Source organism: Trachemys scripta, chromosome 1, assembly GCF_013100865.1.
Source record: "Trachemys scripta elegans isolate TJP31775 chromosome 1, CAS_Tse_1.0, whole genome shotgun sequence".
NCBI classification, from domain to species: Eukaryota; Metazoa; Chordata; order Testudines; family Emydidae; genus Trachemys; species Trachemys scripta.
Genome location: NC_048298.1, coordinates 342,786,824 through 342,811,342, shown reverse-complemented (window position 1 = coordinate 342,811,342; position 24,519 = coordinate 342,786,824). Strand labels below are relative to the sequence as shown.

The 24,519-nt window shown below is 45.6% G+C and overlaps 1 protein-coding gene across 1 annotated transcript; it reads right to left on the bottom strand.

Annotated features, from left to right (window-relative positions):
- Positions 1-19,230: 19,230 nt before the first annotated feature.
- LOC117872913 (olfactory receptor 52M1-like) lies at positions 19,231-20,178 on the bottom strand. The gene has a single exon (XM_034761774.1). The coding sequence runs from the start codon at positions 20,176-20,178 to the stop codon at positions 19,231-19,233; it is 948 nt and encodes a 315-aa protein (XP_034617665.1).
- Between the last annotated feature and the right edge of the window lie 4,341 nt (positions 20,179-24,519).

The following is a 24,519-nucleotide window of genomic DNA, read 5'->3' as shown; positions in this document are numbered from 1 at the left end:
TCCAGTTCATGCTTCCTCTCTCTTTCTTTATCCTCCATCCTGGCTTTTTCTGCCTCCATAACTCTCTTGTGCGCAGCTTCTTCCCTGGCCATCTGTCTATCATGTTCTTTTATTCTTTCCTCACCTTTGAATTTAGCTAACTCTAGTTCCTGTTGGACATTACGTTTCACCATCCTAGCTCCCGGAGTTCAAAAGAAAAAAAGAAAAAACTGCTTGTGAATTCCCTTGTAGAAAGTTAACTACCCTGCCCTCAGTTACAGGACAAAAATCTCCAGCTGCTCACAGCTTAAAAACATCCCTTTGTTACAAGGATCTGATACCTTTGCCTCCAGGCAAAGAGAGCTGAGATCTCTATCTGCCCTCAGATCCTGCTTTCTAAGCAGCTAAAAAGGAAAACAAATGATCTTTTTAAAAATCCTACTGGGATTTTGGTTCAAAATGATCCCACCGCTCTGCCACCATGTCAGGGTTCCCTCCCCACGTCTGTACCCTAAAGTTCAGAGTGGGGAGGGAACTCTGACAGGGGCAGAGAAGCTGTTAAGTACCAGGTCTCTCTGGGATCAGCCTTAGAGGAAAAATCTGAGACTCATAGACTCACCGATTTTAAAGCCAGAAGAGACCATTGTGATCATCTAGTCTAGTGTCACTTCCTGCATGTTGCAGGCCACAGAACCTCACCAACCCACTCCTATAATAGACCCCTAACCTCTGGTTGAGTTACTGATGTTCTCAAATCATGATTTCAAGACTTCAAGTTACAGAGAATCCACCGTTTAAACCTACAAGTGACCCATGTCTCATGCTGCAGAAGAAGTTGAAAAGCCCCCAGGCTTTCTACCAATCTTACCTGAGGGAGAGGGGAATTCCTTCCTAACCCCAAACATGATGGTCAATTAGACTCTGAGCATGTGGACAAGACCAACCAGCCAGACACCTGGGAAAGAATTCCCTGTAATAACTCAGAGCACCTAGTGCCCATCACCAGCCATTGGAGATGCTTGCTGCCAGCAATTGTAGATCAGCTACATGCCTTTGGGGGCAACCTCATGATATCATCCCCTCCATACATTTATCAAGCTCACACTTGAAGCCAGTTGGGTTGGAAGGCTGTTCCTCTGATGGTTAGAAACCTTCATCTAATTTCAAGCCTAAATTTGTTGATGGCAAGTGTAAGATAATTTGTTCTTATACCAACATTGGTCCTTAATTTCAATAACTTCTCTCCCTTTCTGGTATTTATCCCTCTGTGGATTTATAGAGAGCAATCATAGCTCCCTTCAGCCTTCCTTTGATTAGGCTGAACAAGCCAAGCATCAGGATACGTCTGCTCACTCTGCAGGCTCTTGGTGGCAGGAAAGGAATGTGTGGCAGGAGAGGAATGTGTGGTGAGTGGGTCCAGCCAGTTTCGATAAACATTGATATCAAAATCAAAATCAACATTTCTTTGTGATAAGACTCCCATGTCTCAGAGTGACTAGTAATGCAACATGTATGCTGCAAGAAAACATCAGAAAGAGAAGCTGCATTTCCAGCTTTCTGTTGTTGTTCTTTCCATCTCTCTCTCTACTTTTGTGCATGTGTGTGTTGTGCTGTCTGGAGAAAAACTGAACTCAACTCCAACAGCAGCAACCCAAAAACTACCACCTAATTTTGAATCTCTCTTTTTCTAAAGAACTCTAAAAAACTGCCACCAGGGGATTTCTTTTTTAAAAGATGCTCTAAAGAAAAAAGGAAAAGGAAAATCCTTAAAAAGATGTAGGCTCTGCAAGTTCTTGAGATCCATTGGAATTTCCTGGTACCCAGCAGTATTCATTAAGGATCTTCTCTATCTAAGGAGGAATAACTGTCTTCTGCCCAAAAGTGGCTGTGTTTCAGTGGTACAATGGATCCTTTAACAGGAAAGGTGTTAGTAGATTTACAATAAAAGACCAAATTCATGTTGTCCATTCTTTGCTCAGGCCCCAGAGGCAAAACTCTCTTGGAGTTAAAACTAAGACCTGAGGAGCCGGCTGTGTTAATGCACAGACACTGTCACATCCTCCTCCTCCATTTCAGGGCTCTTTCAGCCGGAAGCTGACACCCAGCGTGGGAAATTTCAGTCCACACTGTTAACGTTTGGCAAACTTATCAGTAACTGAAAATGAGGTCTCCTAATTGAAGGTGTCAGACAGCCTTAATTAAAAGTGGTGACACTATCACCACCTACAATGGCTAATCCATTTGTGAATCCCATTTAGCTACACGCTTTGCTACGGTAACGTCAGTAGCAAGGAGTTGCATAGGCCAATTATGGATTATGCAAACTATTTTCTTTTATCAGTGAAGTTCCTAGGGTTTAAGGTCAGAAGAGAGCATTAGGTCAACCATTCTGAGCTCATGTATAACACAGGTGATTAAATCTCACCCAGTTACCCCGGTGTTGAGACCAATGCCTTGTATTTGACTCAAACATGGTTTATACTAGGATTTTAGATCATAGAATCATAGAGCCACAGGGTTAAAGGGAGCAGAAGGGTTATCCAGTCTAACGCCCTGCTGAGATGCAGGATATATTGTGTCTAAACCATCCCAGACAGATGACTATCCAGCCTCCTTTGGAAAACCTCCATTGCAGGTGCTTCCATTACCTCCCAAGGCATCTGTTCTGTTGTCCTACTGTTCTTACAGTTCATACAGTTAGGAAGTTTTTTCCTGAGATATCATCTAAATCTGCTCAACTGCAGTTTGAACACACTGATTCGTGTCCCGTTGTCCCACCAGCTGTGGAAAGAAAGAACAACTTTTCTCCCTCTTTTTTATGGCAGCCTACTCCAAGTCATCACTTCCGTGTTTATGTATCTAAGGATCGCATCAGCCCTTTTGGCCACAGGCTCACTTGGGAGCTCACAATGAGTTGGTTTTCCACAGGGACCCCTAAATCCTTTTGCAGGTCCATAATACAGGCCCTAGTCTATGGGTCGGGCCTGCCTTCCCTGTTCTTAGAGGATAACTGTGCATTTGACAGCATTAACACATTTTTTTCCCATGGGCTCAGCTCACCAAATGTTCCAGATCAGTCGGTATGACTGCCCTGGCCTCATTGTAACCACTCTGCCAATCTTTCTGTCATCCATAAATTTTACCTACAGTGATTTTCTATTTGCTTCCAAATTATTGATGTAACTATTGAATAGGATTCAGTGTAGAAATGGTCCCTGCAGAACACCACTACAAAAACCTCCATTGGCTGACAATGGCCCATTGACAGCGGCTTTCTGAGATCTGTCAGTTAACCATTTTTAGTCCATTTAACGTGTACTCTACTGATATTGTATAGTGTTCATTTTTGATTTGACTGGTTTCCTCACTAAATCAAATGCCTCAGAGAGACTGAATGTACACTCTCATTAAAGGATGAATTGGGTTTCTTTGACAAGAATAGCTTTTCATAAACTGTTTTGTTGACTGGCATTAATTATATCCTTAGACTTTTGTTTCAACTAATCCCCTACCAGTTTGTGGGTGATACCAAGCTGGGAAGGGTTGCAAGTACTTTGGAGGATAGGATGAAATTCAAAATGATCTGGACAAACTGGAGAAAGGGACTGAAATTAATAGGATGAAAATCAAGAAGGACTAATGCAAAGTACTCCACTTAGGAAGGAGCAATGGGTTGCACACATACAAAATGGGCAATGACTGACTAGGAAGGAGTACGGCAGAAAGGGATCTAGGGGTCATAGTGGACAATTAGCTAAATATGAGTCAAAAGTGTAATGCTATTGCAAAAAAAGCAAACATCATTCTGGGATGTATTAGCAGGAGCATTGTAAGCAAGACAAGAGAAGTAATTTTTCCGCTTGACGCCGTGCTGATTAGTCCTCAACTGGAGTATTGTGTCCAGTTTTGTGAGCCACATTTCAGATAAGGGGTGGAGAAATAGGAGAAAGTCCAGAGAAGAGCAATAAAAATGATTAAAGGTCTAGAAAACATGACCTATGAGGGAAGACTGAAAGAACTTGGTTTGTTTAGTCTGGAAAACAGAAGAGTGAGAGGGGACATGATAACAGTTTTCAAGTACCTAAAAGGTTGTTAAAAGGAGGAGGGGGAAAAAATGTTGTCCTTAATCTCTGATGATAGGACAAGAAGCAATGGGCTTAAATTGCAGTAAGGGATGTTTAGGTTGGAAATTAGAAAAAAAAAATATTTCTACTCTCGGGGTGGTTAAGCACTGGGATGAATTGCCGAGGGAGGTTGTGGAATCTCCATCACTGGATCATTTCTACCTCCCTCCCCACTCCCTGCTGGAATGTAGCTATTTCTGTAATTTTTAGGGTGGTAACTTTAACCCGTAATTCCAGGGTTGACTTAGACTTGTGAAAACTCTAGTTTATTGGCAGATAAATTAGCAAATAGCTCGCAAGAGCACTGTATCTAAGTCCTATATGAAAGAAAGAAAATTAAATAAGTATTAGACCCATTCATCTCTAAAACCAATATGTTCTTACATTTTGTAGCAAGTCACATAAGGGACACTGGTTAGGTTTAAAATTGTAATATATGTATTTACTTTGTTACTAACTCTATATAGAGAGAGATCCCATCAGGACTTCTGGGTTCTCTCTCAGCTGTGTGTGAGGAGTGGAGTCTAGTGGGTTACGGTGGGGGCAGATTCATGTGGGTTCTATATAAAAACATCAGAAGGGCCATACTTGGTATGATCAAGAGCAATAAAGTGGTTTCCATGGGTTGTTAATTTGGGGGATCTTTAAATATCACTGCACCAGGGAGGGTCCTTATTCCTGATTCTTTGGGTGTCTACTCTGTTTTATGGCCTGTTTTGATTGTGGGGAAGGGTTGGATTCCACTTCCCTTCTGATTGCTTCTGTCTCTCACTTTTAAGAGGCATGGGTCAGGTTCTGCCCTCAGAGACATGGTTATCAAGAGCTGCACTCTGTAGCTGATGAGGGGAACAATTGTACCCGGACCCCAAACTCAGGGGCACCACAAAATGTTTGTAATGTACAGTGAAATGACAGCATGGGGGGCCCAGAAAATAGGATGTACCATGTTCCCTAAATTTCTCGTGATAGGCCTGCTGCAAACAGACCGGGGACAGAAGCTGGCTATGCACTTTTCTAAAGCAAATGGCTTGTGGTTGTTACTAGTAGCAGTTGCATAGTGGAAATGTTTGTATTTCAACAGCACCAATATTCCAGCAGTTGTCAGATCTCTGTGTCCCATGAGGATTGCCATAATATGTCCAGATTCTGCCCTCCATAGATCTCAACACTGTCTGTATGTGAGTCATAGCTATCCACTCACTGCTCCGCATTATTCATAACTAACGGTCCTATAGCAACCTCCCATAGGACAGGTTATAGAGCACGTTGCAGGCTGCTGCGTGTTTATGGGGATTGTTTCACCCACTGCATAAATGCTGCCAGCTGTAGGGTGAAACAGGCAAGCTGCTTCCACTTATCTATTCCATCCATCCCTCTCTCCACACAGCCCTCTCTCTGCCTGTCTGTTCGGCACTGCACAGCAAGGGTTAAGGAGATGAAGCTGAAAAGAACTGCACAACCAGGGGAATTTACAAGGGAATCCTTCAGGAGATATGAAGTAATTTCTCTGGTTGAAATTGAACCAGATGTACGGGGAGACTTTGGCAAACCAGTAAAGTGCTGGAAACGACTATGGCTTATTGTTAAAGGCGGCCTAGTCAGCAAGCTGTAAATTGGCCATGCAGCAATCTCAGCTTGACCAAGGCAGGAGAAGGGGGGTGGGTGGGTTGGGTGCCACAGAAAGGGCAGCTTGACCCCGCGTCCTTCCTGATAAGAATTGTATTGAAGTTGCTGATACATGCTGTCACGGACTCACAGATCGTGCCCACTCTTGGCCCCGTGCGATCCATGGGGGGTGCCCCTTTCAGTAAGACAGCCCTTCTCGGAGGTCCACTCTCTCTCGGGGTCAGGCCCTTCCACCTCCTATAGCCGCACCTCTCTGAGCCTTAGCACCCCTATTTCTCGCCCTGAGCCCCCTCGGGGAGTCCCCTCGCTCTGGACCCCCCAGGCCTCCACCCCCCGAAGGGGACGATGCAACCCTGTTCTCTAGACCAGAGCGACTCTCAGCCAGTGTAAATCAGGAGGGTTTATTGAGCATTGAACCCAGCACAGGAAACTCCCTGACCCTCCCTCAGCACAGCACATCCAAGTCTCCCTGCATCCAGGTGGGCTCTGCCTGCTCCCCCTCTCCAGCCCCGAGTCCCCCTGCTTCCTAGCTGGGCATCTGATACCCCCAGCCCCAAGTCTCGCCTCTGTCCATTGTCTTCTCTCCAGGTAAACAGGGTCGCCTCAGCCTCCTGTCCTCTCCTCTGTCCTCTGGTCCCCTCTGGCTGGAACCGGCTGGGTAGGTCACCGGGGTCCTCTCTTCGCAGCCCATTGTCCTCCCACTGTCCAGAACCGGCTGTGACTCCTGAGCTGGGTCTCCATCAGGTCACCAGTTGCTGGGGTGTCCCTCCTCCAGGCCATCGGCTGGGGTCCCAAGTTCTCTCCGATCCTCTGTAACAACAAACTCCCTCTCCCCTCACATTGTTAAACCAGTAACACCCAGGGACACTGAGTCCCACTCCCTCTGCATGCAAACCATTGGAAAACAACAACAACAACAAAAAATCCCCCACTTCATCACACATGCATTTTAAAAGAGCAGGATATACCCCTGTCATGGTTATTTCCCCACTCTGAACTTTAGGGTACAGATGTGGGGACCTGCATGTGAACCCCTAAGCTCAATTAACAGCTTAGATCTGGTCTGGCTGCCGCCACTCCCAAACACTAATTCCCCTCCTTGGGTAGCCATGAGAGACTTCACCAATTTACTGGTAAACACAGATCCAACCCACGTGGATCTAAAACAAGGAAAAATCAATCAGGTATAAAAAAAGGCTTTTAATTAAAGAAAAGAAAGGTAAAAGAAAACCCTCTAGGAGAGATTAGCATACCAGCTACTCTCTCAGACAACAGATTCCAAACACAGAGGATGTTCCCCTGGGCAAAAACTTAGTTACACAAAAATTACCCAAATACCCAATTTGATGATTCCTCTAATTGCACAAGACAAGTTACAAAGAAATAAACATAAACCTATTTATTTCCTTCACTAATACTCACTACTTAATTAGAGGCTGAATTCTGGAACTTTTCCCTCCGGTCAAAAGTGAAACTGACCCAGACAAAGGAAACTTCCCTCCTTCCTCTTGAACCTTCTTGTCCTCCCATTGGTTCCTCTGTTCAGGTGTCTGCTAGGCTAGGTGAACTTCTTAACCCTTTACAGGTAAAAGAGGCATTAACCCTTAACTATCTGTTTATGACATTCCCCCAAATCTCAGACAGTGTTGGACCGCACTGGCTGTGATTTCTTTCTAAACTTTAGAATAAACAGATTAATAAAACACATGCACCTTTACATATACTACTACTTATGTAACCCTTCTGCCCATCTAAGTTGGCAGCAACAAGGGCCGGGTTCTGGATCTAGGGGTTCCGTTTCAATAACACAATGCAAAACCGGCTCGAGCCCCCACCCAGTGACCTGGGACAATTACATACCACCCCCTGGGTGCCTCTAAGAGGCAATACTTCCCCTCTCACAAGCACGGAGTCTGAGTGTAGCAGAAAATGTTTAATAACATGAGGTAAATAACATCAGCATTAAATTGGAAAAACACCACAAACAGGATTCATAACACAAACCATGAGCAAAAAACCCACCCCATCAAATTGGGCTGTGTCCTTTCCCTTTGGTTCTTGAATCCAGCAACCCAAAAATCACCCAGAGTCCCCAAAGTCTAACACCCCCAAAGTCTCTTGGGTCCAGCAACCGCACAAAGTCCCAAAAGTCCAACAAACCCCAAAGTCTCTGTCCCTGGTCAGTGCAGCACCAGAGAAAAAGGGGGGGGGGCACGCAAGGTGTTAAGGGGCACCTTACGTGATCCGAGGCTGGCCAGCCGTCTGTTTCTCCATGGGGGTTCCGCCGCAGCCTTCACCACGAGCCAGTCCACTTCCTGCTGTCCCACAAACTGTTCCACTCTGCAAGCTGCTCCGCTCCACTCACCGACCTGTGAGCCGCTCCAGCCGTCCCCGCAAACAGCTCCGCTCGCCGTTCCTTGGGCTGCTCCAACCGGCCCCGCAAGGCTCCACACCCCTCGCTGCTCCTCCAGTCGTCCCCACAAATTGCTCCGCCAGCTGCTTAGCAATATAGCTTCAGGCTCCCCCACTAGTTAACACAGCCTCAGTGATCTCAGTTCTTAATAACTTTAGCTCTTTTGTGATTTCAGCTCATAGTAGGGGAGTCCCACCATTGGCCCAAAGTGAATTCAGCTCAGCAGCCTGTAACTAGACTTCTAATGGAATCAAAGCTAGCTCTGACATTCAACAGTGGAGAGAGGAGGTAGTACAATTGGTGTTTCAAACCCTCAGAGGGGGCCCATCCCATCAGATTCAAATACCTGTCCCCATCCTCTCTGAATTCACTGGGTTTTGTAACCCATGCCCCTTGTCAAGCAAGTGCTACTTAGGTAATGGTGAAGGACTCACTCAGTCCTTCTGTCATACAACAGTTCCAATGGCCTTGATTCACAGAATCAGGGTAACAAAAATTTATTCTTCCAGCCCCAATAACAGAGAAAACTGGGGATCCCACACCAGCCAAAGTAACCACTTTGAGTTGCTGTTGTTTCATGCCAGGCGAGTGGGTGTGCTTATGCAAACAAGATCAGCCCCTGGAGTTCTTTTCCACACTCGCCATAATTCACCACCAGATGTCAGGGTAGAGCTCATCCCGGCTCTGCTTACACTTAGGTAAAAATGACAAGATTTTTCACATTTCAAGGATGTGCAGCATGGTCAGTTTGTAGTTGGAAACACCATCCCCAAACGTATGGGCGTAGCTTTTCCAGGGCATACACAATGGCATAGCATTCTCTTTCGCTGATTGACCAGTGGCTTTCCCTCTCAGACAGTTTCTTGCTGAGAAACATGACAAGATGGAAATTTTGATCCGGTCCTTCCTGCATTAGAACTGCTCCTACACCATGCTCGGATGCATCTGTGGTTACTAGGAATGGTTTGTTAAAGTCTGGGGCCCCTAGCACAGGGTCAGACATGAGGGTCGCCTTAAGATGGTTAAAGGCTTTTGACACTCATAAGTCCACTGAACTGCATTTGGCTGGGTTTTTTTGGTTAGATCTGTCAGCGGAGCGGCAATTTGGCTGTAGTGTGGTACAAATCACCTATAATATCCGTCCAAGCCTAAGAAGGATTGGATCTGTTTCTTTGACTTTGGGACAGGCCACTTTTGGATAGCATCCTCCTTGGCCTGTAGGAGATTTATTGTTCTTTGACCCACCTGGTTCCTCAGGTAAGTCACTCTGTTTTGGCCTATTTGACACTTTTTACCCTTAACAGATAGTCCTGCCTGCCTGATGCACTCAAAGACTTTTTCCAGGTGCTCCAGATGTTCTGCCCATGAATCAAAAAAAATGGCCACATTATCGAGGTAAGCAACTGCAGATTCTCCCAATCCTGCTAGGAGACCATCTACAGGTCTTTGGGAAGGTGGCGGGTATATTTCGTAGCCCGAACGGGAGCACATTAAATTCATACATCCCTGCCTGGGTGACAAAGGCTGACCTTTCCTTGGAAGGTTCATTTAGTGGTACTTGCCAGTACCCCTGGATTAAGTCTAATGTAGAGATGAATTGGGCATGTCCCAATTTCTCCACTAGCTCATCTGTGCATGGCATTGGATAGTTGTCGGGATGAGTTACAGCATTTAGCTTACGGTAGTCCATGCAAAAGCGAATTTCCCCATCTGGTTTAGGAACTGGAACCACTGGAAATGCCCATGCACTGTTAGAGGTGCGGATTATACCCATCTGTAGCATGTCCTGGATCTCCCGTTTTATAGCAGTTTGGCATGAGGTGACTTCTGGTAGGGTGGGGTTCTAATTGGGTGAGCATTACCTGTGTCAATGGAGTGGTATGCCCGTTCGGTCCGTCCTGGGATGGCTGAGACCATTGGTGCAAAGCTAGTGCACAGCTCCTTGATCTGCTGCCGCTGCAGACGTCCAAGAGTCACGGAGAGGTTCACCTCTTCCACGCCACCGTCACTTTTTCCTTTGTAGTAGACACCTTCAGACCACTCCGCGTCATCTGTTTCCTGGGCTGTAAACTGGAAAACCTTTAATTCTCTGGAATAAAAGGGCTTAAGAGAATTAACATGGTATACCTTAGGCTTTATGCTGGAAGTGGGATAGTTAACAGCTCCTAGGTGCTCCTGGACCGTAAATGGTCCTTCCCACGACGCTTCCATTTTGTGGGCCTGGAGCGCCTTTAAGACCATGACTTGGTCTCCTACTTTGAAGGACCGTTCTCTGGAATGTTTATCATACCAGGTCTTTTGCTCTTCCTGAGCATCCTTTAGGTTTTCTTTAGCAAGGGCTAAAGAGTGTCGGAGGGTGCTTTGTAGGTTGCTTACAAAGTCTAGAATGTTAGTTCCTGGAGAAGGCGTAAACTCCTCCCATTGCTGCATCACCAACTGTAATGGCCCCTTAACCTCGCAGCCATACACAAGTTCAAATGGTGAAAACCCTAAACTGGGATGTGGTACAGCCCTGTAGGCAAAAAGCAACTGGTGCAAAATTAGGTCCCAATCATTGGAGTGTTCATTTATGAATTTACGTATCATGGCCCTCAAAGTTCCATTACACTTTTCCACCATGCCATTGGATTGATGGTGGTAAGGGGTGGCAACCAAATGATTTACCCCATGAGCTTCTCACAGGTTTTTTATGGTCCCTGCCAGGAAATTAGTTTCCGAATTTGTAAAGATGTCGGCGGACCAACCTACCCTGGCAAAAATGTCTGTTAATGCCTGGCACACACTTTTAGCCCTGGTATTGCTTAGAGCTACTGCTTCTGGCCATTGGGTGGCAAAATCCATGAAAGTCAGTATGTACTGCTTTCCTCTGTGTGTTTTCTTTTGGAAAGGACCCAGAATATCCACAGCTACTCACTGANCCTCAGCCTCCTGTCCTCTCCTCTGTCCTCTGGTCCCCTCTGGCTGGAACTGGCTGGTTAGGTCATGGGGTCCTCTCTTTGCAGCCCATTGTCCTCCCACTGTTCAGAACCGGCCGTGACTCCTGAACTGGGTCTCCATCAGGTCACCAGTTGCTGGGGTGTCCCTCCTCCAGGCCATCGGCTGGGGTCCCAAGTTCACTCTCCGATCCTCTGTAACAACAAACTCCCTCTCCCCTCACGTTGTTAAACCAGTTACACCCAGGGACACTGAGTCCCACTCCCTCTGCATGCAAACCATTGGAAAACAACAACAACAACAACAAAAAAAACCCACTTGGTCACACATGCATTTTAAAAGAGCAGGATATACCCCTGTCAAGGTTCCTTCCCCACTATGAACTTTAGGGTACAGATGTGGGGGACCTGCATGAGAAGCTCTAAGCTCAATTAACAGCTTAGATCTGGTCTGGCTGCCACCACTCCCAAACACTAATTCACTTCCGTGGGTAGCCTTGAGAGATTTCACCAATTTCCTGGTAAACACAGATCCAACCCACTTGGATCTAAAACAAGGAAAAATCAATCAGGTATTAAAAAAGGCTTTTAATTAAAGAAAAGAAAGGTAAAAGAAAACCCTCTGGGAGAGATTAGCATACCAGCTACTCTCACAGACAACAGATTCCAAACACAGAGGATGTTCCCCTGGGCAAAAACTTAGTTGCACAAAAATTACCCAAATACCCAATTTGATTATTCCTCTAATTGCACAAGACAGGTTATAAAGAAATAAACATTAACCTATTTATTTCCTTCACTAATACTCACTACTTGATAAGGGGCTGAATTCTGGAGCTTTTCCCTCTGGTCAAAAGTGAAACTGACCCAGACAAAGGGAACTTCCCTCCTTCCCTTTGAACCATCTTGTTCTCCCATTGGTTCCTCTGGTCAGGTGTCAGCTAGGCTAGGTGAACTTCTTAACCCTTTACAGGTAAAAGAGGCATTAACCCTTGACTATCTGTTCATGACACTCCCCCCAAATCTCAGACAGTGTTGGACCGCACTGGCTGTGATTTCTTTCTAAACTTTAGAATAAACAGATTAATAAAACACATAAAACACATAGTTTATACTACTACTTATGTAACCCTTCTGCCCATCTAAGTTGGCAGCAACAAGGGCTGGGTTCTGTATCTAGTGGTTCCATTTCAATAACGCAATGCAAAACCGGCTCGAGCCCCCCACCCAGTGACCTGGGAAAATTACATACCACCCCCTGGGTGCCTCTAAGAGGCAATACTTCCACTCTCGCAAGCACGGAGTCTGAGTGTAACAGAAAATGTTTAATAACATGAAGTAAACGACATCAGCATTAAATTGGAAAAACACCACAAACAGGATTCATAACACAAACCATGAGCAAAAAACCCACCCCAGCAAATTGGGCTGTGTCCTTTCCTTTTGGTTCTTGAGTCCAGCAACCCAAAAATCACCCAGAGTCCCCAAAGTCCAACACCCCCAAAGTCTCTTGGGTCCAGCAAGCACCCAAAGTCCCAAAAGTCCAACAAACCCCAAAGTCTCTGTCCCTGGTCAGTGCAGTCTCAGAGTAAAAGGGGCGGGGGGCATGCAGGATGTTAAGGGGCACCGTGATCCGAGGTCGGCCGGCCGTCTCTCCATGGGGTTCCACCGCAACCTTCACCACGAGCCAGTCCACTTCCTGCCGTCCCACAAACTGTTCCGCTCTGCAAGCTGCTCTGCTCACCGACCTGTGAGCAGCTCTAGCTGTCCCCGCAAACAGCTCCACTTGCCGTACCTTGGGCCACTCCAACTGGCACCACAAGGCTCCGCACCCCTCGCTCCTCCTGCAGTCATCCCCACAAATTGCTCTGCCAGCTGCTTAGCAATATAGCTTCAGGCTCCCCGACTAGTTAACACAGCACTCAGTGATCTCAGCTCTTAATAATTTTAGCTCTTTTGTGATTTCAGCTCTTAGCAATTTCAGCTCATAGTAGGGGAGCCCCAGTGCTAGTGCACCATTGGCCCAAAGTGAATTCAGCTCAGCAGCCTGTAACTAGACTCCTAATGGAATCAAAGTTAGCTCTGACATTCAACAGTGGAGAGAGAGAGAAGGTAGTGCAATTGGTGTTTCAAACCCTCAGACCAGGACCAGGAGATTCAAATGCCTATCCCCATCCTCTCTCAATTCACTGGGTTTTGTAACCCATGCCCCTTGTCAAGCAAGTGCTACTTAGGTAATGGTGAAGGACTCACTCAGTCCTTCTGTCATACAACAGTTCCACTGGCCTTGATTCACAGAATCAGGATAACAAAACTTTATTCTTCCAGCCCCAATAACAGAGAAAACTGGGGATCCCACACCAGCCAAAGTAACCACTATCAGTTGCTGTTGTCTCATGCCAGGCGGGTGGGTGTGCCTATGCAAACAAGATCAGCCCCTGGAGTTCTTTTCCACACTCGCCATAATTCACCACCAGATGTCAGGGTAGAGCTCATCCCGACTCTGCTTACACTTAGGTAAAAAATTCAAGATTTTTCACATTTCAAGGATGTGCAGCACGGTCAGTTTGTAGTTGGAAACACCATCCCCAAACGTATGGGCGTAGCTTTTCCAGGGCGTACCCAATGGCATAGCATTCTCTTTTGCTGATTGACCAGTGGCTTTCCCTCTCAGACAATTTCTTGCTGAAAAACATGACAGGATGGAAATTTTGATCCGGTCCTTCCTGCATTAGAACTGCTCCTACACCATGCTCGGATGCATCTGTGGTTACTAGGAATGGTTTGTTAAAGTCTGGGGCCCCTAGCACAGGGTCAGACATGAGGGTCGCCTTAAGATGGTTAAAGGCTTTTGACACTCATAAGTCCACTGAACTGCATTTGGCTGGGTTTTTTTGGTTAGATCTGTCAGTGGAGTGGCAATTTGGCTGTAGTGTGGTACAAATCACCTATAATATCCGGCCAAGCCTAAGAAGGATTGGACCTGTTTCATTGACTTTGGGACAGGCCACTTTTGAATAGCATCCTCCTTGGCCTGTAGGGGATTTATTGTCCTTTGACCCACCTGATGCCCCAGGTAAGTCACTCTGTTTTGGACTATTTGACACTTTTTACCCTTAACAGATAGTCCTGCCTGCCTGATGCACTCAAAGACTTTTTCCAGGTGCTCCAGATGTTCTGCCCATGAATAAAAAAAAAATGGTCACATTATCGAGGTAGGCAACTGCAGATTCTCCCAATCCCACTAGGAGACCATCTACAAGTCTTTGGAAGGTGGCAGGTACATTTCGTAGCCCGAACGGGAGCACATTAAATTCAGACACCCCTGCCTGGGTGACGAAGGCTGACCTTTCCTTAGCGGGTTCATCTAGTGGTACTTGCCAGTACCCCTGGGTTAAGTCTAAAGTAGAGATGAATTGGGCGTGTCCCAATTTCTCCAATAGCTCATCTGTGCATGGCATTGGATAGTTGTCAGGATGAGTTACAGCATTTAGCTTACGGTAGTCCATGCAAAAGTGAATTTCCCCATCTGGTTTAGGAACTAGAACCACTGGAGATGCCCATGCACTTTTAGAGGGGCGGATTATACCCATCTGTAGCATGTCCTGGATCTCCCTTTGTATAGCAGTTTTGGCATGAGGTGACTTCTGGTAGGGTGGGGTTCTAACTGGGTGAGCATTACCTGTGTTAATGGAGTGGTATGCCCGTTCGGTCCGTCCTGGGGTGGCTGAGACCATTGGTGCAAAGCTAGTGCACAGCTCCTTGATCTGCTGCCGCTGCAGACGTCCAAGAGTCACGGAGAGGTTCACCTCTTCCACGCCACCGGCACTTTTTCCTTCGTAGTAGACACCTTCAGGCCACTCCACATCATCTGTTTCTTGGGCTTTAAACTGGAAACCTTTAATTCTCTTGAATAAAAGGGCTTAAGACAATTAACACGGTATACCTTAGGCTTTATGTTGGAGGTGGGGGATGCTATGAGATAATTAACAGCTCCTAGGTGCTCCTGGACCGTGAATGGTCCTTCCCATGACACTTCCATTTTGTGGGCCTGGAGTGCCTTTAAGACCATGACTTGGTCTCCTACTTTCAAGGACCGTTCTCTGGAATGTTTATCATACCGGGCCTTTTGCTCTTCCTGAGCATCCTTTAGGTTTTCTTTAGCAAGGGCTAAAGCGTGTCGGAGGGTGTTTTGTAGGTTGCTTACAAAGTCTAGAATGTTAGTTCCTGGAGAAGGCGTAAACCCCTCCCATTGCTGCCAACTGTAATGGCAACTTAACCTCGCGGCCATACACAAGTTCAAATGGTGAAAACCCTAAACTGGGATATGGTACAGCCCTGTAGGCAAAAAGCAACTGGTGCAAAATTAGGTCCCAATCATTGGAGTGTTCATTTACGAATTTACGTATCTTGGCCCCCAAAGTTCCATTACACTTTTCCACCACGCCATTGGTTTGATGGTGGTAAGGGATGGCAACCAAATGATTTACCCCATGAGCTTCTCACAGGTTTTTTTATGGTCCCTGCCAGGAAATTAGTTCCCGAATTTGTAAGGATGTCGGAGGGCCAACCTACCCTGGCAAAAATGTCTTTTAATGCCTGGCACACACTTTTAGCCCTGGTATTGTTTGGAGCTACTGCTTCTGGCCATCGGGTAGCAAAATCCATGAAAGTCAGTATGTACTGCTTTCCTCTGGGTGTTTTCTTTTGGAAAGGACCCAGAATATCCACAGCTACTCACTGAAATGGGACATCAATAATGGGGAGTGGCTTTAGAGGGGCTTTGACCTGGTCTTGGGGTTTTCCCACTCTTTGGCACACCTCAAAAGACCGGACATAATTAGTAACGTCCTTGCCCATTCCCTCCCAGTGGAAGGACTTCCCCAACCGGTCTTTGGTTCTTTTCATCCCAGAATGGCCACTGGGATGATCACGGGCTAAGCTCAAGAGCTTTACCTGGTACTTAGTTGGAACTACCAACTGTCTTTGAGGATGCCAGCCTTCCTGGTGTCCGCCAGAAAGAGTCTCATTGTATAAAAGTCTTTGTTCTACAACAAACCGGGATCGATTAGAAGAGCTGAGAGGCGGTGGGGTACTCCGTGCCGCCACCCAAGCTTTCTGAAGGCTGTCATCTGTTTCCTGCTCGGCATGGAACTGTTCCCTTGATGCTGGAGACATCAGTTCCTCCTTGGACTGTGGACTTGGGCTTGGTTCCTCTGGAAGCAATGCAGGTGCTGGGGTTGTTTCTGTTGACTGTGAACCACTCTCCGCTGATGCACTATGTTGTATTTCAGGCCAAGTCTTCCCCCAGTAGCATGGGGATGGGATAATTGTCAGAAACTGCAGAAGTCCACATTCCTGACCAGCCCTTGTACAGGACAGGCAACTTGGCTGTAGGCAAGGTTACAGAGGGTGACATGAAGGATTGAATTGTCACTGGAGCCTCTGGATTGATTAATTTGGGGTCCACTAGGGATTCATGAATAGTTGACACTTGTGCTCCAGTGTCCCTCCACGCAATAACCTTCTTTCTGCACACTCTCAAGGTTTCCCTTCGCTCCGAGAGTATTTGAGAGGCATCTGGGCCTGGGGATCTTGGGTATGATTGTGGTGTAATGAACTGTAATCGGTTCGGGTTCTTGGGACAGTAGGCCTTTATATGTCCCAGTTCATTACATTTAAAACATCGCCCTGCTAAGGTACCACCGGGGGAAGGTGTGTTGCTGGAGACTGGTGTGGTGGGATGATAAGGGGTTTGGGTTTTATCTTGGGATGTAGGTAGGGCCTTAGTCTGCCCCCGGTGGTAGGGTGTGGTTTGAGAGTTCCCCTTCTGATCTTCACTCATATTGTGACTTGGGTTGTTCCTCTCTGCTCCCTCCACCCATTTTGTGTAGATTTTCCCTGCCTCGCTGATGGCCTGGGACTGCTGTATTTATCAGTGTAAGAAGCAAGACATTCAACTGAGTCCATGTTCTTATCCCATAACCACTGTTTAATATGATCGTTGGTCATATTCATGAATTGTTCCTGAGTCACCAAATCAATCATTCCTTCAAAGGTAGTTAAACCCCTGCCGTCGACCCATTTCTTTAACAGATCCTTTATCTGGTGTGATCCTCTTTGGGGTCGTCCCCAAAGAACTGGGCTGCAAACTTATATACCTGGCCTCCAGACCTGGCCTCCAGTCAGACCATGCCCAGCAGCATCCAGGGGACATCGCCTCCTCAGCCCAAGGAGAGGAATTAACCCCTGTGTCCCATTGTGTGGCATGCATGCCCCGTTGCAGATCCAAATGCATGGGGAAAGAGAGAGAGAGATGGGATATAACCCACTAGAACAGCAACTTCCTGCTTCTGCCATTCTGGAGAGCCCTTTCAAAGGGAGAAGATGAATGCTCTGCCTGACCCCAAGCTGGCATTGCCTGCTTCAGGAAATATTCCTTTCAAGGGAGCCTGTATGGATCATTCCTGGACCCAGAGCACTCAGGGTAGTGGAGCTGAAGGCAGAGGAGCCACATTTGGGTATAGAGAATATCTTGTGGACATCTCCCCACCCAGCCCCACTCCTCTTCCACTCACAGGTGCCAAGCAACCATGTAACAGCTCCAGGTTGGCTGTCACAGCCCTGCTGGATACCCACCAGGTGGCTGTGACTGAGTCCCTCCCTCCCCCCCCAACAGATGTGCTTTTGAGTCACAGCAACTTTCAGGCCCTGCTCTGACTCCAAGTTTCTAGGCCCATTCTTGGGGAGCAGCTGCTGTTCTAGTGCCTCCCTCTGGGAACTGAGACCTGCGCGCCAAGGCCCTGAGACTAGTTTTGTCCTGGCTTCCCCAGACTTTCTAATTCCTTCAGCTCACCCTCCCAGAGCTCTGCCTTGGCCACACTTCTGTTTCCAGTTTCTCTTTTTTGGAGCACATGATTGTTAAAGCAAAAGACCCAGGCTTTGCAAAAGGGGTTTTGTGACACATGGCCAGAAAGGGTTGAGCAAATTTCAGGGTAAATTACCTAATTTCAATTTATAGAAATATGTTAGAAAAGTATGTAAATGGTAATTAGCACCATTCCACGTTAGATAGGCTAGAGTTTGAACTGTAGAGTTGTATTGTTAAAGAACTGGAATAAGATAGTGACTGTAGTAGTCTGGGTTTACCTCTGGCTTGTTAGAGGTTAACAGTATAAACAAACAGCTCCTATCTAGTGCTGTATGCTGTTAATTCAGAGATCAAAAGGAAATATTAATAAATGAAACTTGGATGTAATATTATCATTGTCTATATGTCTCTTTAAAGTTTGTGGTAAACTGTCTTTGCTGAATGGCTAATTACCTTATGTTACTCCAGATAGTTAATTACCAGTGATGTTTAGGAAATAGAAGGTTACTTCAAAAGCTTATTGTTCACCCAAGGACTCCTGTGCTGCCTAGGAACTGTGTAAAGAACTCTTTGGACCTGATCCCTTTTACTTCAGATCTGCTTAAGCTTTATCAGGGGAATCTTGAGTCACAAGATTGTGGTCTCCAATTACACTCTTAACTACACTGATATTGAATATTTTGACTATATAGACTAATTCTGAAAGAACTCTATGTAACTACATAGCCCACCATCTCTGCTATGAAACTGGTATAAGAATTCTATTCATGTCTGTATGTATAATGATCTTTTAACCAATACTCTCTCTGTTTTATTTTGTAATAAATCTTAGTTTAGTTAATAAGAATTGGCTGTAAGCGTGTATTTGGGTAATATATGAAACATTCATTGATCTGGGAGATGATGTTTCCGATCCTTTGGGATTGTTAGAGAGTGGGGGAGGGAGGTGGAAATGTTCAAGTGAATGACAAGGGGAGGGGAAAAGACGATCAAATGACAGGGGTGATGCCTAATGGGGAAGAGGCAAAGCAGGGGTGGAGTCTTGGCAGAAAAGGAGGGGTTTTGGGGGTCCATTTACCAGCAATTAGAAAGGTGGAAACCCAGTGAGTTGTACATAGACTGATTCCCCACATTGTCAAACTGACACAGCACAGTAAGGTCAGGAAAGGGTTTAATGTCTCCTTGACTTCCCAGTATGTAATTCAGTGAAGAAGGCGCAGAACCAAGTCACCAGTCAGCTCTGCGCAGAGTTCGTTCTGAGTGCCAGAGCACCAGGAGAAATATTTACACCCCTTTATGAGTGAAGAGCTGTAGCAGCCTGTCGCGGATCGCTTTGGTCCTCAACCCGTAGATGAGGGGATGTAGCAATGGGGGCACCAGAAGATAAACGTTGGCACCGAGAATGAAGAAATGCAGGGGCACATTGTGGCCAAAACGGTGTGTGAGGGAGGAGAAAAATTTTGGGATGTAAAAGGTTAAGATGGCACAAAGATGGGAGACGCAGGTCCCAAAAGTCTTAAGCCGGGCATCCTTTGTGGGGAGCCTGAAGATGGCCCTGAGGATCTGGATATAGGATACGGTGATAAAAAAACCATCCAGACCAGTCACCAAGAATGCCACAGAGAGGCTGTAGTAACTACTGATGCGGATGTCAGTGCAGGCCAGTTTCACCACAGCTACGTGCTCGCAGTACGAGTGGGGGATAATATTGGTTCTGCAATATTGCCACTGCCTCACCAGGAGGAGAGAGGGCAGAGAGAGCATGCTCCCACGCAGCACCACGGCCAGGATGATCTTGGCCACCACAGGGTTTGTCAGGATGGTGGAATGTCTCAGGGGATCACAGATGGCCACATAGCGATCAAAAGCCATGGCCACGAATATCCCAGACTCCATCGATGAGAAGCAGTGGATAAAGTACATCTGGGTGAGGCAGGCACTGAAATCTATCTCTCTTGAGTTAAACCAGAAGATACTCAGCGTCTTGGGTAGGATAGATGTAGACAGGACCAGGTCGGAGACAGCCAGCATGCAGAGGAAATAGTACATGGGCCCATGGAGGCTCAGCTCTATCTTCACAATGAACAGGATGGTGAAGTTCCCCAAGACAGCTAATATATATATGGTGCAGAAGGGGATTGAGATCCAGACATGGGCCATCTCCAGGCCAGGAATGCCCAGCAGGATGAACGTGGAAGGGTTGGTGAAGTCGGTTTTGTTAGAATTTGACATGCAGTAGGGGAGAAGGTGTCCAACTCTGAGGCAGAACAGTATCTCCTGAATATACCATATGTTTCCCGACTTCCTTTATATGCCCAGGGTCTAGGGTGAAGGTCGTTATAAAAATGCCTGGGTGGAGAGACAATGTTAATATGAGACACTACATGCACTACTGGAGGCTGTTCTCATAGGTGAAGCAGATTGGTCACTCTTCACACACTGAAAAATGATATTTTCACCTCATTGTTCCTTAATGCAGTGAACCCCAGGCTGGAGAGTCCATGCTATAGGGAGTTCCCCATTCACCCAGTATCAGAGGGGTAGCCGTGTTAGTCTGGATCTGTAAAAAGCAGCAGAGAGTCCTGTAGCACCTTTAAGACTAACAGATGTATTGGAGCATAAGCTTTCGTGGGTGAATGCCCACTTCGTTGGATGCATGAAGTGGGCATTCACCCATGAAAGCTTATGCTCCAATACATCTGTTAGTCTTAAAGGTGCCACAGGACTCTCTGTCCCCATTCACCCAGGAATTGGAAATATGAGAGTGGGAAAAAAACCAAAACTTTGCCAAGACATGTGCCAGGGGAAACATCCCAACTAGAACAGACCTCAGGGAAGAGACTTGTGTGTCATAGATAACAGCTCTACGGAAACACCCGCTCATTCACAGTAGTGGCCAAAACGAAGACAATGTTCAAATGCCTCAGTAATAGGATGGAGAATAACCTGCTCTGGACTTGCATTCAGTTTTGGTCACCCAGTCTCTATAAAGGATATAGCTGATAGAAAGGGGGTTTCTGAGACAGGCTGTGAGAATGGGGGAGGCTGGCGTATGTGGACAGAATGAAAAGTCTGAGACTGTTTAGGTTTGAGAAGAGACAAAGACAGAATTTAAGTGATTCATTGAATTCATTCATTCAAACGGACCGAGAACAGTTCCCAAGCAGAAATAGCTATCAATACTTAACGCTTCAAAAAGTTCTAATCCCCAAAGATGAGGCAAATTATCAGCAAATCTGACTGAGAGGAAAAATGTCGAGAGAAAAATGGGAATGAAACTTGGGATTTCTTTAAGGAGAGTTTACTAGATAGCTAAAAATCACAATTGCAGAGTCAAGAAAGTGGACAACTTTGGATAAAAACCCAGGTTCAGTGGCAAAATAAAAGCAGCAACTGGGGGGTGGGGGAGCAATATATAACAAATGAGAAAAAGGAAAAATAGATAGCAAGCAATGCAAATCAGAATTTATGAAATTTGATAAGCAACGTTAATGACATCAGGAAAAAATCTGTGCTTGGCAAAGCTACGGCTCACCAAAAGGAGACTATTAAGTATTTTACGAACAAATGAAATCCTAGAAAAGGTTTATGTCAGTTACTAGGCGGAGAAAGGAAACTTGTTAATGTTGCAGAAAAGGTAGAAATGATTAAAAATAGTTTTGTTCTGCATTTGGAAAGAAGCAGTATAATGAACTCATATCTCCTGAGGTGATGAAACAATTTCCAGTCTATTAGCAGGCAAGAAGGATGTTAAATAGCATCTTCAGGAGACCCTTAGAGTTATGAACACCAGAGTTACAAGCTAACCGATCCACCCCTGACAGGTGTTGGTCTAACCGTCTTGTAAAAATATCCAATAATGGAGACTCCACAACCTCCCGAGCCAATTTATTCCAGTGCTTAACCACCCTGAGAGTTAGGAAGTTTTTCCTAATGTCTTCTCTGGACTTTCTCCTATTTCTCCACACCTTATCTGAACTGTGGCTCACAAAACTGGACACAATACTCCAGTTGAGGCCTAATCAGCACGGCGTCAAGCGGAAAAATTACTTCTCGTGTCTTGCTTACAATGCTCCTGCTAATACATCCCAGAATGATGTTTGCTTTTTTTGCAATAGCGTTACATTCTTGACTCATATTTTGCTAATCGTCCACTATGACCCCTAGATCCCTTTCTGCCATACTCCTTCCTAGTCAGTCATTTCCCATTTTGTATGTGTGCAACTGATTGTTCCTTCCTAAGTGGAGTACTTTGCATTAGTCCTTCTTGATTTTCATCCTATTAATTTCAGTCCCTTTCTCCAGTTTGTCCAGATCATTTTGACTTTTAATCCTATCCTCCAAAGCACTTGCAACCCCTCCCAGCTTGGTATCATCCACAAATTGATAGGGGAGTAGTTCAAACAAAAGTCTAAGAATATAATTAATGCCAATCAACAAAACAGTTTATGGAAAACTATTCTTGTCAAAGAAACCCAATTCCATCCTTTAATGAGAGTGTACGTTCAATCTCTCTGAGGCATTTGATTTAGTGAGGAAAACAGGCAGATAAAAATGAACACTGTACAATATCTGTAAAGCACATGTTAAATGGTCTAAAAAATGGCTAACTGAGAGATCTCAGAAAGCCTCTGTCAATGGGCCATAGTCAGTCAATGGAGGATTTTGTGGTGGTGTTCTGCAGGGCCCAATTCTAGACCGAATCCTATTTGATATTTACATCAATGATCTGGAAGCAAATAGAAAATCACTGTAGGTAAAATTTGCGGATGACTGAAAGATTGGCAGAGTGGTTACAATGAGGAGGCCAGGGCAGTCATACCCATTGATCTGGAGCATTTGGTGAGCTGGGTCTATGCAAACAAAATGTTTTAATGCTTCAAATGCAAAGTTATCCTCTGAGAACAGGGAAGGCAGGCCCAACCCATAGACTAGGATCTGTATTATGGACCTGCAAAAGGATTTAGGGGTCCCTGTGGAAAACCAACTCATTGTGAGCTCCCAATGTGAGCCTGTGGCCAAAAGGGATGATGTGATCCTTAGATACATAAACACGGAAGTGATGAGTTGGAGTAGGCTGCCATAAAAAAGATGGAGAAAAGTTATTCTTTCTGTCCACAGCTGGTGGGACAACGGGACACGAGTCAATGTGTTCAAACTGTAGTATAGCAGATTTAGATGATATCTCAGGAAAAAACTTCCTAACTGTAAGAATAGTAGGACAATGGAACAGATGCCTTGGGAGGTAATGGAAGCTCCTGCATTGGAGGTTTTCCAATAGAGGCAGGATAGTCATCTGTCTGGGATGGTTTAGATACAATAGATTCTGCATCTCAGCAGGACGTTAGACTGGATAACCCTTGTACTCCCTTTTAACCCTGTGGCTCTATGATTCTATTATCTAAAATCCTAGTATAAACCAGGTTTGAGTCAAACAAAAGGCATTGGTCTCAGCACAGGGGTAACTGGGTGAGATTTAATCACCTGTGTTATACAGGAACTCAGAATGGATGATCTAATGCTCTCTTCTGACCGTAAGCCATAGGAATTTGTCAATAAAGGAAGTCAAACAGGCATCTATATTTACTTGGTCTCACAACACACGAACAAGGGAACATGCAATTACATTGAAAGTCTGAACATATAACACTGATAAATGAAAATAGTTACTGACGTTACTGGAACAAAGAGCATAGCTAAATGGGATTCACAAATGGATTAGCCATTGTAGGTGGTGATAGTGTCACCACTTTTAATTAAGGTTGTCTGACACCTTCAATTAGGAGACGTCATTTTCAGTTGCTGATAAGTTTGCCAAACTTTAACAGTGACAAAGAGTCCTGTGGCAAGTAATAGACTAACAGACGTATTGGAGCATAAGCTTTCGTGGGTGAATACTCACTTCGTCAGACGCATGGCATGGAGCAAAGAGCGTAGCTAAATGGGATTCACAAATGGAAGTGAGTATTCACCCACAAAAGCTTATGCTCCAATATGTCTGTTAGTCTATAAGGTGCCACAGGACTCTTTGTCACTTTTTACAAATCCAGACTAACACGGCTACCCCTCTGATACTTCACTTTAACAGTGTGGACTGAAATTTCCTAAGCTGGGTCTCAGCTTCCAGCTGAATTTTTTTTTTTGAAAGTTTCAGGCATAACAGTTCAGCCAACTTCTCAAACGAAGTTAGGAGACAAGATGTCTCGCCCATGTTGAAAAATTCTTATAATTGTTCCAGTGGGGAGCTCTTCCACCGCTATGCTTTCCAGCAGATAAAAGTCAGGCAACAGTCCTTAGCATCCTCCCTCCTCCACCCACCTGGTAGCAGCTAGAGCCCTGAAATGGAGGAGGAGGATGTGACAGTGTCTGTGCATTAACATAGCTGGCTCCTTAGGTCTTAGTTTTAACTCCAAGAGAGTTTTGCCTCAGTGGGGCCCGAGCAAAGTATGGACCACAGCCTCCGAATTTGGTCTTCTATTGTAAATCTACTAACACCTTTCATTCTGAAGGATCCCCTGCACCACTGAAATGCAGCCACTTTTGGGCTGGAGGCCATCAGCCAGGGCACTCATC

What these genes read in the sequence shown, in the direction of transcription:
- LOC117872913 (XM_034761774.1), bottom strand. Translation starts at nt 20,178, where the DNA reads ATGTCAAATTCTAACAAAACCGACTTCACCAACCCTTCCACGTTCATC.